Genomic DNA, 15,661 nt, shown 5'->3' with positions numbered 1-15,661 from the left:
ATTGGACGTAGATTGGGTACCCCCCCTCTTCATGAAGCCAGCTAAAATTTCTTCAAAAATTTCTAATGATTCTGGAATTAGCGATGTAAACTGTTACTTGGAGGAATCATTTCCAGCGTTCAGAGGTTTATAGATAATGCAAGGCTTCGGGATCATCAAATTCATTTTTTGAAGACAACTTTCCACTAAATGAATGTGATTTATCTCTTGAAGAGCGTTATCAGGAACGAAATAGAAACAAAGTAATATTGACATAGTTTTGTTAATTAGTAAAAATATTAACTTTAACAAATGTATTTAGGTAAAATCCAAAGAAGTTTTTCGTGAAAAAAACTGGATGTCTTTTTCACTTGAAAGTTCCGTTACTTTTCATGATTATCTGGGTAATAGCGATAGACCATCAAAACCAACGATGCTTGAAAAAGATGAAAACACATTTCAAAGTAAGCTTTTGCACAAAAGTTGCACACTTAAATTGTTTGAATAGACATAAGATCTATAAAATCAAATTCTTAAGACGTAGGAACTCAAACATCCATTGATCCAATTTTGGAAGAAAATTTTAAACTAAAACGTCAAATTGAGGAAATGAACGATGACCTTCGTAGAAAAACTTGGTCAACAGAAAAAATTCAGGATAATGACAACGTAACCCGCTTTTACACAGGAATGCCAACTTATGGAGCCAGGCGATAATCTTATGGCTGATAAAGGATTTAAGATTGAAAATTTGTTGCAGCCTAAACAATGTACTTTGAATATCCCACCAATCCTTAAAGATAAAGTACAGTTAACCGAGGAAGAAGTAATAGAAACAAGGAGAATAGCCGAGTTACGTATTCACGTTGAAAGATCGATTGAGAATAATTAGTAAATTTTTTAGTGTTTGCGCAAATCTAACCAACATTAATAAACCAGTAGTCCCAAAGTAAAATTTTATTTAGTCTAGCCTAAATTTTAACAATAAAAATTATTTGTTTGTTTATTACAAAATTCATCATTGTAATTTTTTAAAATACCACAATTTTTTCAAATATATCACTTGTTGCTTTTATCAGGTACAAGAGGAACTAATGCTAAGGTAGTTTTTGAAAGTCAAATATAATATGCAGGCTTATAAATAAGTTAAATTTCCATATTTCATAAATAAATGACTACCACTGTAAATATTTTTTAATGAAATATGCAAATTTAACAAAGTAATTTACTTTTTCATACTAGCAAAGGGGAACCATATTTTTAACTAATTATGAGCTAAAAAATTTAAATGACATTTGGAACAATATATTGCCTAAAGAAGCTGACTAGTTTATCCTCGATATCTTTCCAGTCTTGAATCAAAGTAAGTTGCTGATTCACATAAACTTCGACAATTCATCCGCTGGTTCTAAGCCTTGGTTACCAATTGGAACTTTTTCAATTTCGTGATTTTTTAGGGCATCTACATATTCTTGCTTTCTCCAATTGCTTTTAAATATTAATCCCTTGTTTTTGGACAATTCTTTCAGTTCGATTATCTTAAATTTCTTATAAAAATTATCCAAATAAGAATGACGGTCATTAACTCCACACTTTTTACCAATAAGGCAATCACGACGTCTGCTATTTTATCCACGATGTACAATATGCGCATGCGTGCATAAAATTACGAAAAGGGTTATTAGCAAAACTAGTAAGTCAGTGTCTTCTCCGACCAGCGCTATTCTTTCGTGAATTTCTTCAAGCGCTAATTCAACTGTAGTGTGAACAATAAGGGTATCGGCATCTTCTTTCACTTGCTTTACTGTGAATCCGTGTTCCTGGAACTTGATTAAAAAGTTCTCAATAAAAGACTGCTTGTTTCGAGGATTTTTCAGGAATGTTTCTTGAAATGTCGACACTTGAATATTGTCCTCTATTTTCATGTCAGTAGCCATAATTTTAGAATATCTCCTACGTTGCTCCTCAACTTTTGTCGTTAGTGTTTCGTTGTTTCCACCAAAAACTATAGTGGCATTAGCTCCATAATGTGTTTTAACAAATTCTAAATACAGGGAAAGAACTTCACCGTAAGTACATGGACGATGCCACACTACTCGGTGAAGTAGAAACCCACCATCTACGATTAAATGATTGAAATCCAAGTTCGATTGGTTTGATGAACTATTTTCTTCTAGTATGTTGGCTAGTGTAGCTTTGTTGGTTTTCCTAAACGAAATTTCGTCAAAGAGTGCCGGGGTGATTGGTGACAGCTCAAATTGAAGATATGTCTCTAAATTTGCTCCGCGTTGTAAGGCACTGGCAATTCTACCAAAAAGTTGCTGTGAGTTTACAATTACCTCGTCTTCGTCAAATCGAACGGAATTTTTCATCGCTGCTAATGGTTTTACTTTGTCATTTCTTCGTAGCTTCACTTCAAAAAACGTCCTTCCTACCATGCGCTTTATGGATTCACTATCTTCTTCTAAAGCTCAATCACTATTTATTGTAGTATCTGTGATTAAACCTGAAGCGAAAGACACCTGGGAAGACTCTATCTTAAGTGGCGAGTGGTCTCTTAACCATCCATAAAGTTTTGACGAGTCTTTGACGTCACGTGCATGTCTAGAGTCTCTAACTTCAACGTCTTGTTCAGATGTAGCTGCAGTGACGTCACAATAATCTTCTAGGGCCTTACTTATAAGGGAACATACTGGAGTTGTTAACACCAATCTAGCAATTGTACTTTCAGTTAAACCGCTTGTTAGCCCACCCACCACCTTCATATATCGCGTCAGAACTTGTTCGATAGTCATGTCAGACCAGATTCCGGACCAATATTTATTTGACCGTCTAACGGTAAAATACCCATTTTTAGTGAAATTGTTAAAATCTTCCAATGAAATTTAGTTTTTGAGCTAAGAAATTTGCTGTTGGTATAGGTGAGGTGATTTGGCGTAAGCTAAATGTCCCGAAGCGTGTAAATAAGGCAACATTTTTTGAACACAGTATAAGTGTAAAGACCAATGTCCACTCCACTCGGCTCTAACAAACAAGCGCATGACTTCAACAAGCTCAAAATATAATACCCATAATTTAGCTGTTCAACTTGTCTTGCTTATGTTTTCTTTCAGAGTCTCAAAAATTTAAGATATTTTTCGTACTTCATAACACTCCTGCATCTCCTCAGTAGTTATTACAATAAACATTTACTCCGTGTCTTTACGCTTGATATTTTCCTTTAGACTTTCATCTTTTGTGGGCATAGTATCGAGTATAAGCTTTACAATCTATGGTGCTATCCAATCGTAATTTCACTGCTCTTAACCATTCCAGTGCTTCCACTTTGAGGGATTTTATCCCTTTTTAGGGATTATATTTTAGAAGAGAGGGAAAATGGTTTCTGTTCGGACACTACTAATTCTATGATGGGCCAGCACAATTCAGTAGCACAGCTGATTCGCCAAAATTATTCATGGGTAATCATTGTCAAATGTTCCTGCCACCTTATCCACTTGGTTGCCTCATATGCATGTAAAAAGCTGCCAACATCACTGGAAGATTTATGCAGAAAAATTTATAATCAATTCAATAGAAGTTATAAAAACTCCATAGCATATAAAGAGTTTCAAGAATTTTCAAATGTAGCACCTCATAAAATACTTAAGCCTGGCCGAACAAGATGGCTCTCTTTGCAAGACTGCAACAAAAGAATTTTAGAGCAGTGGCCTGCCCTAAAATTATATTGGACGCAATTAGCTTTTGAAGATCACACTCATGCCAACTCATTAACGTTAGAAACTTTGCGAAATCCACTGATGTTTTGCTTATCTGAATTTTTACATTATGTTTTGGGTCTGTTTAATGAATTAAACACAAATTTCCAGTCTAAAATTCCTAAATTTCACGAACTAAAACAAGAAATTGAAAATCTTATAAAGGTGTTGGCTATAAATATCATGAAACATGATTATGTGAAAAGAACAAAAGCAGAAGAGATTGACCCATTAAAAAGAGAACAATATTTGGATATTGAAAAAGTATATGTTGGGGTTTCAGCTAGTGACACACTTGATGGGTTAATGTCCCAGACTAGTCATCTAAAACCAAGTCAAGAACAAGTGAACAAATTTTTTATATAGAGGCCATTTCTCAAATTAAAAAGAGGTTTAAATTCGAAGAACCAATTTATAGTGGTATGAACTTTTTATATCCAGAAAATGCTAGTATTGCAAATCCGCCATCTATCCAAAAAATATATGAGGCCTAATTGGAATATTAGTTTAAAGAAGCTTGATGAAGAGTGGCGGTTTCAAAGCTTACTAAGTATTGAAGAAGGTGAACTTTTAGCATACTGGAAATATGTGTTTGATCATCCAAAAGCACCAAGGAGAAGTTTACAGAATTAAAGAAATTTTTTTTAACTCTACCATTTTCAAACGCAGTTGTGGAAAGGCTTTTTAGTGCAATGAAAAATATTAAAACTGAAAAACGAAATTCACTGAACAACACATCTATGGCAGCTCTACTACAAACCAAATATGGAATGAAAAGAAGAAAAGAAACAGCTAGCTCAATTAACTTTGATCGTAAAATATTTAAACTCTTGAACAACGTTAAAGCAAATTCAACAGGAAGGGAAGCCCAGAATTTAATTTCTAAAGACGAAGGTGAAGCTAAGTAATAGCAATAAATTCAGTATTACATAAAAAAAGTGATATTTTAAGCAATTTAAATGTGATGTTTAAGTAAAAATGTTATAAGTTCCTAAACATTTGTAATTGATTTTACAATAACAAAAAGATTTTTTTTAAAGTTTTTCCTTATTTATATAAGGCCTAAAAATGATAAATGTATGTTTTAAGTTAAAAACTTTGAATGGGAAAAAAATGGGATTTCTTCATCTTTGAAAGGGATAAAAAGGGATTTTTTAGGACCACCAGAGGGAGAAACGAGATTGCCCAAGTTGAAGCACTGAACCATTCATCACTTCGAATTGCTGTACGATTTTCTAGAGTTGTTTTTATTTCAAAAGTTTCAACCAAATGTACTTTTCCGTTATTTCCCAATGGTTTTCGAACTGATCTAGATACATCTTCACCACATAACAAGCAATATTGTTTAAAGTCAAAAGTTGACGTCTTCGATCTTAAATGTGTTTCCTCATTTTCAGTAGACGTACTGGCCTCTTCTAATTTTTTAATATTATCGTCACGAGTATATTCCCTTCTGCAGTTGTCATGTAACCGAACCTCGGACAGATTTTGGAGTTTTTCATGCAGCCCGTCTTTCCTTCTTAAACTTGCACTAACGAGGGTTGGTAATCCGCTCGTAACTAATGTAGTTTTTCTACTATTTAATAACTCGTCACAGATTATACATTTATTATCCATTTTGAATGAAGAAAAATACGAAATATTTTAGAGTTTTAACAACTTTCTTCTGCTAAAACTCAATCGCGACTGACCCCATCCTTAGGTAAAAATGAACTCAATTATTTTTGTTTTATTTATGGTACGCGGTCCAATTTCAGTGTTTCGATGCCCTCTCACCTCCAAGGTCGTTTCGGCGAACACCCGTACGAAGATCGAAAAAAAAACCGTAGGTCGTAACAGCTCGGAGATAGGTCGTCGTGTCCATATTTGTCAAAAGGGTTTTTTTTTAACAGCTGCGAAATTCAAGTATTTATCCTTTGCGTAGGGTCACAGGAAGTAATTACACAACCGGAAATAAAATTATGCCAAACTATTAAAAAGATAGTTTTCAATCAAATACCCAAATAATTAAAGTAATTAACAGTGGTCCTAATCGAAAATAGGCTCTGATTAGAAAGTACGATCAGTTGAAGCGTAATCGCGATTCGCGACTAAGGCGGGTCGGACTACACGTGACGTGTGACCAAGGCACAAAATTATACCCTAGCATTATATGTAAATAATTCCATACTGCCGGGATTGTGCTTAAAAAGAATAAGTGCAATTTGATAGTTTACGTAACTTCTAAAAAGTAATAAATCACAATTCTTTCTAAGTGGCCTAACGTATCAAGCATAATTACGCACTTCCGGTGCATAATATGACTAAATACCTTGACCATTTTAAGTATTTTTTCATGTTAATCGGATAAGCCATACGAGAGATATTGAATTTATACTGAATTTTGTCCGCCATTTTCTAAGATGGCGGAAATAACACCAATGGGCGAACACCAGAGACCACACCACCTGAAAGAGCGCCCCAAAATCCATAAAGTAGGAAACTTTCAGCTTTGTGTTAATTTGTTGCGTGTCAAAACCTATATGTTTCAAATTCGAAAATAACTACCTTCTGAAATTAAACGAATGTTAGTTATTTTTTATATAACGATTCAATTCGCGACCGAAAACTACGGGTACGACCTCTTTTAACGGCAGAAGAAAACAGTAAGAGGTACTTGCTTTTTTATTACAATTCAAAACAGAACAGCATTGAGTGCCAGCTTTACACATTTTTGATTCTAGCAGACACTACACACTCAAGAATTGGCGTGAAACCTTCAGCGAATAATGCATCATTAGGCTTGTTTTCCACTGGCGCGAGCAACGACGCGTTTCTCAACTTTGAAACGTTCAAACTTTTTTACTCGCGTAAAGAAAATAACATTATGACGCTAGTGGAAAACAAGCTTAACAGTTTTAAAAGCGTTTAAATTTTCATTGAGCCTTGGCTGCATCAAGCCGCGATTTCGTTACTTGGTAGTTTCCAAACACAAGGAGCAATTCGCAGAAGTTTGTTTGTCCTCACAATGTTTGTCACATAATGATTTACGTTGCATTTACGAAACCGACTGTCATTTAATAATTTTGCACTGAATGAATGGGAAGTGTCATACTTATTTTACTATGTTACTTATGCTATATCTCGCTCGCACTCACTAGCTTGACATCTGCTGATGCTCGCAGATTTTTTAGCGCCTAAATCGTTGATCCAAAAATTTCACTCTTTTTGGATCGCTTAAATTGGCCCTCCTCTCATTTTCTATTTGTGATATTTTAAATGCTTAAAAACCGCTCAAAATTAAAGAGCGCCCATAAAATTCTTCAATGTATGTGTTCCATAAAAGCAATACGAATAATCCGGGCCATGCAGACGAGTCGCAAGGGGAGGGGGGAGTTTGAAAATTCAGAATTTATGAAGAAAAAAAAACACTTAAAAGGCTGGAAGTAGGGGTGCAAATCAACCACATTTCTAATCCGCTTCTAGGGATCGAAGGGGGCGGCAAATAGGAAAATCTATAACAATGATTTAGAGTTTCGAGGGAGTCGTGTAATTGAAAAGAACCAGCGACTATTGCTCCAACACTTGGGGAAAATTTCTCTTCGCCGCCCCTGTTTAAACCAGACAGTCTCGGAAACCATGTTTAAAGCCAGTGAGGTTCTAAACTTAATGTACTAAATATAGACCTCAGTATCTTTCCTGAATTTTTTTAGAAATGTAAAACGTCTTTCTGTAAGACCGACGATGAATATCCAAAACCCTAGCACGAAGTCATTGAATGACGGTGTAGTTTTTCCTACACTCTAATTTCCTAAAAAAAACACACATTGAAGGGTTGAAATGTCAGCATAGGCATACTGTGCATTCTCTAGTACTAGGCCTATATGTGGGTAAATTATGACCACTCGAAAAACGAAAACGCGACCCTAAGTTGTAACATGGACTAATTAACAACAGGGACGGCCCAGATCTATAACATTTCCCTATAAAGACCCCAAAAAAAAGTGTTAACGCGTTCAGCAGCGTTGCCAGGCAAATAGTTTTTATCCTGGTGATTCAAACGTCATAAACAGGAAACAGATTTTTAACGATTTTAGCGGTTGTGATTTGAATTTTCAGATTGTTGTTTACAAAGGAAATCCCAAACGTCTCTCATAACCATATATGTTATCACGTTAAATAACTATGTAGTTATTATTTTAGTATAACTGGTATAGTTAAATGATATTTGTTCCACCTCCGATTCTATGATAGATTCTAAATTATCTCGGAAATTATTCATCATCAAAAAAAGGTAAACAACTATTAAGCTTTGGTACAATGATTTATATTTATGAATAATATTATATTATGATAATAATAATTACCGTAACAAATTTGGAAATTGCTTTCAGACGGTAAGCAGAATATTTTACTATATGTACGATCGGAAAAGCTCGACATTCTAAATTTTTACGACGATTAATTTAAAAGACTAATATATTAGCACCGCATGGTAATATCGTGGTTCAACTTTTAAATTCCAAGGCCCAAGCATTCCAAGGAAGCTTCTTTCCCTATTTTCTCCCCCCCCCCCCCCCCGGTTATTTTGAATCACCAGCCTATACAAGCATTTCCTGTTATGCCCGCGAGTACCGCTGGAGTGCGTCGATGCTTGTTCTTTTTACTTTTTTCCCGGGCTGGACCGTCCCTGTTGTTAATTAGTCGATGGTTGTAACTTTTTCCGTGTGGAATTTGTATATTTCATTTCAGTAAGTAAATTATCAAATAAGACTAATAATATCATTCAATTTAATGAAATATAATATATATATAAAACATTTTGCATTGTTATAATACATTCTAAATTAATTAGATCAAACAATTAAACCTTTCCGTTAATATTCTAAATCATTTATAAATTATCTTCCGTCGCGTACTATACTTCGTCGTAAAATGTATTTTTCCACCGTACAGAATGTTGACAGATTGAAACTTGAAACTGGTAAACCTAGGCTTAGTAGTAGTACTACTACAAAGTAGTCAACAAAAGAATCTGTACAAAGCCGCAAGCGGGAAATTTTGCTCCTGGGGCCAAAACAACAAAATTGTGCCTTCGACGGAATCTAATCACTACTCACTAGGTAAGTAGGTATTTTCGAAAATCTATGAAAAGTGTGATTTTAGATACAGTAGAATTGCCGACGGGCAGCATTTAGTTATATGCAAAAAACAAAATATAATTGATATCAAGAATAAACAATCAAGCAATATATTTGTATTATTAATATAAATATTGAAATATAAATTGAAAACCTCAATTGTTTTATTTTATTTTCACTCAATATATACACGACGACGAAGTATTAAATATGTCCTGTAATCTTAAGGGCTTTTTTCCAATGATATACACGGTGACACGTCACGCTTGTAAATTAATTTCCAAGGGGTAATTGTATGGAAAGTAGTTATGAAAAATGCCCTATGAAAATACAACCCATAGGGTAAGGTTCCATAGATAGGACGTCAGAAATTCCCCGCCTTTGACCTGTAAAACTGATTGAAAAACTTCATCTACAATTGAAACTTTCCGTATAGAGGCCAAACTTCTTAACTCCAAACATATAGCAGACATTCGCTCTCCGTGGGGCTTTAGTTTTGCTTTGTCTTGTTCAAGCGGTTACAGACGCCACTAGAAAACAATTAATTTATTTCATATTCAGTAAGAATTTATCTCATTATTAGAAACATAACGATTCCAAAACAAGTGGAGTGTAATCCAAACGAAAACTTTTACGCGTTTGTCCCGGATTACCGGAAGAGTAATATTATTCGAGATAAAGTTCGTTGGGAATTTATCGCCTCGTGTCTCTACTCTCAAAGGTGAAAACGAAAAATAATAATTGGCAAAAAGTCAGTTAAATGGTTAGTATTAATGGTTCGATAAGTTTGCTCCTTTTTCTCAATAGCAATGATTCTGAATAATACACGATTTACCATTAAAATTAAGGTTTAGTAATTTTTTTATAAAAGGAAAGTTTCGGCCGGATTAGACGGCCTAATAAAATATCAAGAGGATAAGAATCTCCCAGAAAGTTAATCTTAAACATGCTGTTCACGTGATAAAAATTACAGTTAACATTGACTCTAGCTATAGTGTCATGAAATTTGCAGTGGCAATGTGACTTCTTAATAATGTGACATTTTTAAAATTTACTTTTTTAACAGTATTCCATGCCCATATTTGAAATTTATAGCTTATCACAGATTACCTTTAGTATTTAAATTATGTTTAAAGAAGCTTACTTTAAAATTTAACTGAAAATAGTTTCGCATCAAAATTTATTTGTTTGTTCTTATGTTAATTTTGCATACAATACGAGGCGTAGGAGATGATAACAGTGGAATATAGTGAATTGTAACTTTAAATTTAATCATTTAGACATATTTAAAAGTTTATTCCTGCATTTCCACCAGTAATCAGGTTTTTAATAAATTCACCCCAAAATCAAATTTTTGCCGAAAATGTTATTTATAGGATAAAAACTACAAACTGCTCAAGTTATTTTAAACTATAACCCTCAGCAGTCTGCAATAAATTATATTCCACTTCGTGTCTCGCTGTGATGACATTATGTCTGCTGTGTACGACAACTCTAAATTGGATAAATTACAACTCTATATTTCAAATATTTGTTAGGAACATTTATTATTTAATTCGGATTTTCAGGTTTATTAAATCCTCACATTTCATAGAATATTTAAATTTAAACTACATAATTTTTCTTGCTTGCTTCAATTTTTACTATTTTCATTTTAAATCTGCAACCTTACCTAGGTAAATTTTTGATGATCCACTTAAATCAAATAATTTCCAGGTGGAGATTTTCTCACAAATGGCTACGACTAACTAAAACTCTTAACTATAAGTTTAAAGACTTATTACCAATTACATTTAACTTATACAATGACTCTTTCAGTAAAAAAGTTAATTTCTCAGAGGTAAACTAAATTATGGTTTTTATGTGGTCAGAGTTTGCTGAAATAAATGTCATTAAGTAAGTACTAACAGATTTACATTAAATTTCGTATAATTTCACCTTTAAAGTGTAGGATGAGATATCTAATGCATGTGTCTGTTTAAAATAAAAGGCTATTTGGATTTAAAATTTTTAACATTTGGAAACCACAATAAATATTTTAACCCCATTTCCAAAGGATTTCGGTACATTTGTTCGAATTTCATTCGTCCGAACGGTGGTACATATGTCCGAATGATCATTTGTCCGAATGCCGGAAAACAGGATCGTATGTACGAAAACGTAATTCAGTTGCCCGAAAAATTTATCACAACTTTTGTTGGTGATTTAGTCGTTCAATTTATGTTAACTTTACTGGCGAATTTCATTTGTTCGAATAATCGTTTGTCCGTTTTTTTCGAACATAAGGAATTGGTTTGTTTTTAAATATTGTTAATATAAGAAAATAGTAACATTAACGTGAACCTTACCTTACCTAACCTAACCTAATCTAAAATATCCACAACATTCAACGCAATTCCCACAAAAAACAGCAGTAAGAAATATTAATTTAGCGACTGAAATCGGACAAGTAATGCTACCGATTCGGACGAATGAAACAAACACGTTGTCCAATTCGAGCAATTGAAACATTTGTTATTTCGGCGTCTCGGACGAATGAAATTCGAACATTTGTTCCACCGTTCGGACGATTGAATTTCGAACAAATGTACCTACCCCTTCCAAACTATATACTAATCACGGAATTCTTTAATTATTTTATTATAAAATTTTAAATAATAAGTGAAACGGAACTTTACTTAATATTTTTATTATTTCACATGATTTTTTAGGTTTTGCTGGATATTCAATTTCACATCAATTTTTATTTTTTTGACGTTATGATTTTTTTCATACAATGTCGGGCTTAGGAGATGATTACAGCTAATACAGTTAATTTTAACTATAATTTTATTCATTTAGACATAAATAAAAGTATATCTAAGCTATGTATTGCACGGCCAATCTGTATCATTGTGACCTTTCACAAGACGAATCTATCGATTTAAAATCTGGGTTCTTAAATAATAGAAATTGATTCACGGCGAACGTAGGTGAAAGTTAGAAAGTACTGAATTAATTTTGGTTTTCAGGCCATCTTTGATTCAAAATAAATTGATCTTAAATTTGTCGTGGCTTTAACGGTTTTATTATGTCACATTTTAAAGTTAGGCACATGTAATGTAAATTAATTTCCGCGTTAAAAAGGTTAAGGTTTCAACAATGTTACTATTTATCATCCCCATATATATTTAATGAGGGTGGGAATCGAATTAGTTTCGTCCCATTAAGATGAAATATGTTGTAAATACTTCGATTTCGTGGTCGCTGTGATTTGCATCGTGAAGTGAAAGTTCATGGATTATTCCCTGTTTCACTTTATTTAGCAAGGCCTCTCCGTTTTGAACACCTTCAGCCGCTACTAGTAGTTGATGCGTTGAAATGGTCGACAAATATCCAATATAATCGTTTAGTTTTATCCGATAATTTACGCTAATGCTATCGTCAAATGTCCGGTTTTTCATATCTAGCATGTGCCCTTTGCTTTGTTGTCTGAACATATCCACATCTTTAGCCAAACGTCCATCTCGATACTTACTCAATGCGTTATTATAGGCTTCAATTACGTTTTTCAGGTTTTGAGTTGCAGATTCACTCGGGCCTACATAATAAAAAGTAGACTTTAGATTGTGAGAACACTGTAATCATTTAATACACCAGAATGAGGCCATGGAAATCAAACCCTGGGGTGCAGGGGTTTCTACCTCTCTGGAACCCTTTTTAAATAAAAAAGGCACAGATTATTTGTTTTTGCTTTTTTAATTTTTTAACATTAACGGTAATAATTTACATTAAATTAAAACATTACGCATTTGAAAACTTTAATTCGTCAGCGTTTTGAAGGGGCAATTTAATAAGTTACCCCTTCCAGTAAACCTTATGAAAGAGCCATTTCCCCCTTCTCGCAGCTCAGTTACTACGCACTGACGTCACCGGAGGCGTAGAAGTAAGGTCGCAATCACATCCTTTTACTTCGAATTACGCATGCGTCATATTTATTGAAATTTTTACTTTTAAACTGACAAACTGAAAATAGCATTGTTGCAGTGGTCTTATAAAACAGAAAACTACCTTATTAACTTGCTTATAAACATAAAGTCCTTTCCAGCATTTTTGACACAAAATATTTTTCAAAGATGATTTTTTTTATTTTTAATGACAAGTTCATAATAATAATAATAATCAGCTAGGCTAATACCCAAGGCACCACCTTAGGCCTAAGTCATCATGCGACTTTTGAAGCCTTTAATTCAGGTGGCCGGGTTACAATGCGTAGGAGGGTGGTGGCAAGCCCTGCATGCTACGCGATCGAGCCAACAGCTCCCTACACTAACTATTACCGTTAACCTAGACAAGTTTATATGGAAGGGGAAACCGAAGAACTCGGGGGAAAACCCCTTAAATTAGTGGGGAGAGAACTTGCAAACTCAACGCAGAAGGAGTTGTTCCGAGTTTTCACCCAGTGCCACAAGCTGGGATCGAACCCGGCTCCTCTTGCTGCGAGGCGAAAGTGCTAACCACTCCGCCACCCCCCAATGATTTAAAAATAAATTGCTTATTTCTAAAAATTAAGTTGGTCATATTTGAATATAGGTTTGACCATTTTTCAAAGAAGGTTTTACCTTTTTGAAGAGGAGTCAGCTAATTTAATGGATTATCTGAGAGGAGTTGTCTGATAAAATAGCTTTCCTAAAAATCTGTTTATATTATCCTTTCTGAAAGCCTTTAATCCAATTTGAATAAGAAATTGGCTTCATCATAATTAAACACCGGGGAATCCAATATTGGTATTTTCCGAAGCGAATGGAAATTATTCGAAGGGGACAGCTTTTCTTAAACGAGTTATCTCAAAAAAATATTTTCTAAGAACATTTAAAGGGAATATAACACCCAACATTTTTGGAAATTATCTTCGCAACAAACTACTAAGCCGCACCGAAAAATGTCAAAAGCTATAGAAGGCAAATATAGGAACCCATTGTGGTCTGACAGAAATGCTTGTGCTTTTAAGACATAGGACACCTACACACACTACAGTGTCTTTTTTATTGATATTTCAAATTTAACTGCGGATCGAACCCTTTTAATGAGAAAGTAATTTGAAACTGAAATACTTCCTAACATCGGAATAAATAGTATTTACCTTTTGGTAAAATCCTATCTCTATTATAGACAGCCAGAACTCCATTCGGCACCAGTATCTTTTTCGCTTCTTTAATAAATTCATCGTGGTTGAACCAATGAAACGCCGAGCCAGCGGTTATAAGTTGAACCGAGTTGTCTTGGAAAGGCAATGATTCCGCAGGAGCAAATTCGTAAGACACGTTGGCTTGGTTTTCCGGATGATTCCTGCCTTCTTTCAATTGGTTCTCACTGACGTCAGTTCCAATGACTCTCTCAAAATAGGGAGACAGGATTCGAGTACTTTGTCCCGAACCGCAACCGACATCGACGGCGACATTGAAGGGACCAGTGACCTTTTCCGAAAGGTAGCCAATTATACGGTCAATTACCGCCTTGGGTGCCGATGGCCGAAATTGGACGTAACTCGCGGCGTGTTTCGCCCCAGAAAATAAACTGGACATGACGAGTTTTACAAGTTGTCGCTAATTTAGTTGACTCAGTGTCTTTTAGGTATGGTGTTCGGAAAGCGCGATTTATCTCTTTGGACTGATTTTATCAGATTGCGTGTTCAAATAGGGAACGAGATAAAAGTACCTTTACAGTCACATCGACCCCAATTCGAAAGAGATAATTTCTACATAGAGCGTTACCGAGTTTAAAACCTTGTAACTACAAAAACAAGCTTTGAGAATATCGAAAAGGAGTTTCCATCAAATAAATATAAATAAAAACATGTTTTTCTTGACTTCGTGAGCTTAAGTGTCATTTTAAGGCACGCGCGAACCTCAGTGAACGATTACAGCGCGCGCTTTTTAGTCTGGAGTTTCATAGCCAGCGCGATAATTCTACTCTAATAAAAAAAACATTTATATTTCGTTTTGGTTGACACCATTACCAAAGGTAGAGGGTCCCTTATATATCTGCAAACGAACTCCCTCTACACCATTTGAGCGATGGTATATTGGAAGCGTATAAAGATAGCTTTTCGCTTTGCTTCAACGTAATTGGAATATGTAGCCTTCTATATAGTGTGGTTTAATTTCCAAGTGAATATAATAACTCAATAAATTTTCAAATATTATAAACCCAATTATATTAAATAAATATAAAATTAAGTATATTTATATATATATATGTAATCAGTTAAGTTAATATCAAACAAATTAATTAAATTAGGTAAATTGAAATTAAATTAGGTAAATTGAAATTAAATTAGGTAAATTGAAATTAAATTTGGTAAATTGAAACTAAATTAAGTAAATTAATATCAAACAAATTAATGAAATTAGGTTAATTGAAATTAAATTAAGTAAATTGATATCAAAATAATTATTTTTATATCAAACAAATTAATGAAATTAGGTAAATTGAAATTCAATTAAGTAAATTAATATAAAAATAAATAATTTTATATCAAAATAAATAAATTTATATCAAAATAAATTAATTTATATCAAAACAAATAAATTTATATCAAAATAAATAAATTTATATCAAAACAAATAAATTTATATCAAAATAAATAAAATAATATCAAAATAAATAAATTAATATCAAAATAAATAAATTTATATCAAAATAAATAAATTAATATAAAAAACCAAAATAAATAAATTAAAATAAAAAAATTATATCAAAATAAATAAATTAATATCAAAATAAATAATTTTATATCAAAATAAATAAATTAATATCAAAATAAAT

The 15,661-nt window shown here is 33.4% G+C and overlaps 1 protein-coding gene and 1 long non-coding RNA gene across 2 annotated transcripts; one reads left to right on the top strand and one right to left on the bottom strand.

The window, feature by feature from the left end:
- The first annotated feature begins 377 nt into the window (after window positions 1–377).
- On the top strand, window positions 378–854 carry LOC149933518 (uncharacterized). Its single transcript, XR_016473093.1, has 2 exons — window positions 378–443; window positions 518–854. It is a non-coding gene; the product is annotated as an uncharacterized LOC149933518 (long non-coding RNA).
- Window positions 855–11,557: 10,703 nt separating this feature from the next.
- LOC149933517 (putative methyltransferase DDB_G0268948) lies at window positions 11,558–14,484 on the bottom strand. The gene is made up of 2 exons (XM_090156402.1): window positions 13,977–14,484; window positions 11,558–12,434 (listed from the first exon to the last, which is right to left on the bottom strand). The coding sequence occupies exons 1-2, from the start codon at window positions 14,416–14,418 to the stop codon at window positions 12,046–12,048; spliced, it is 831 nt and encodes a 276-aa protein (XP_090012528.1). The 5' UTR covers window positions 14,419–14,484; the 3' UTR covers window positions 11,558–12,045.
- Between the last annotated feature and the right edge of the window lie 1,177 nt (window positions 14,485–15,661).

The sequence above is a fragment of the Leiobunum rupestre genome, chromosome 8 (genome assembly GCF_980474605.1).
Source record: "Leiobunum rupestre chromosome 8, qqLeiRupe1.1.hap1, whole genome shotgun sequence".
Lineage (NCBI taxonomy): Eukaryota > Metazoa > Arthropoda > Arachnida > Opiliones > Sclerosomatidae > Leiobunum > Leiobunum rupestre.
Note: the sequence above shows the minus strand (reverse complement) of the source record. Positions and strands in the feature narration are given on the sequence as shown.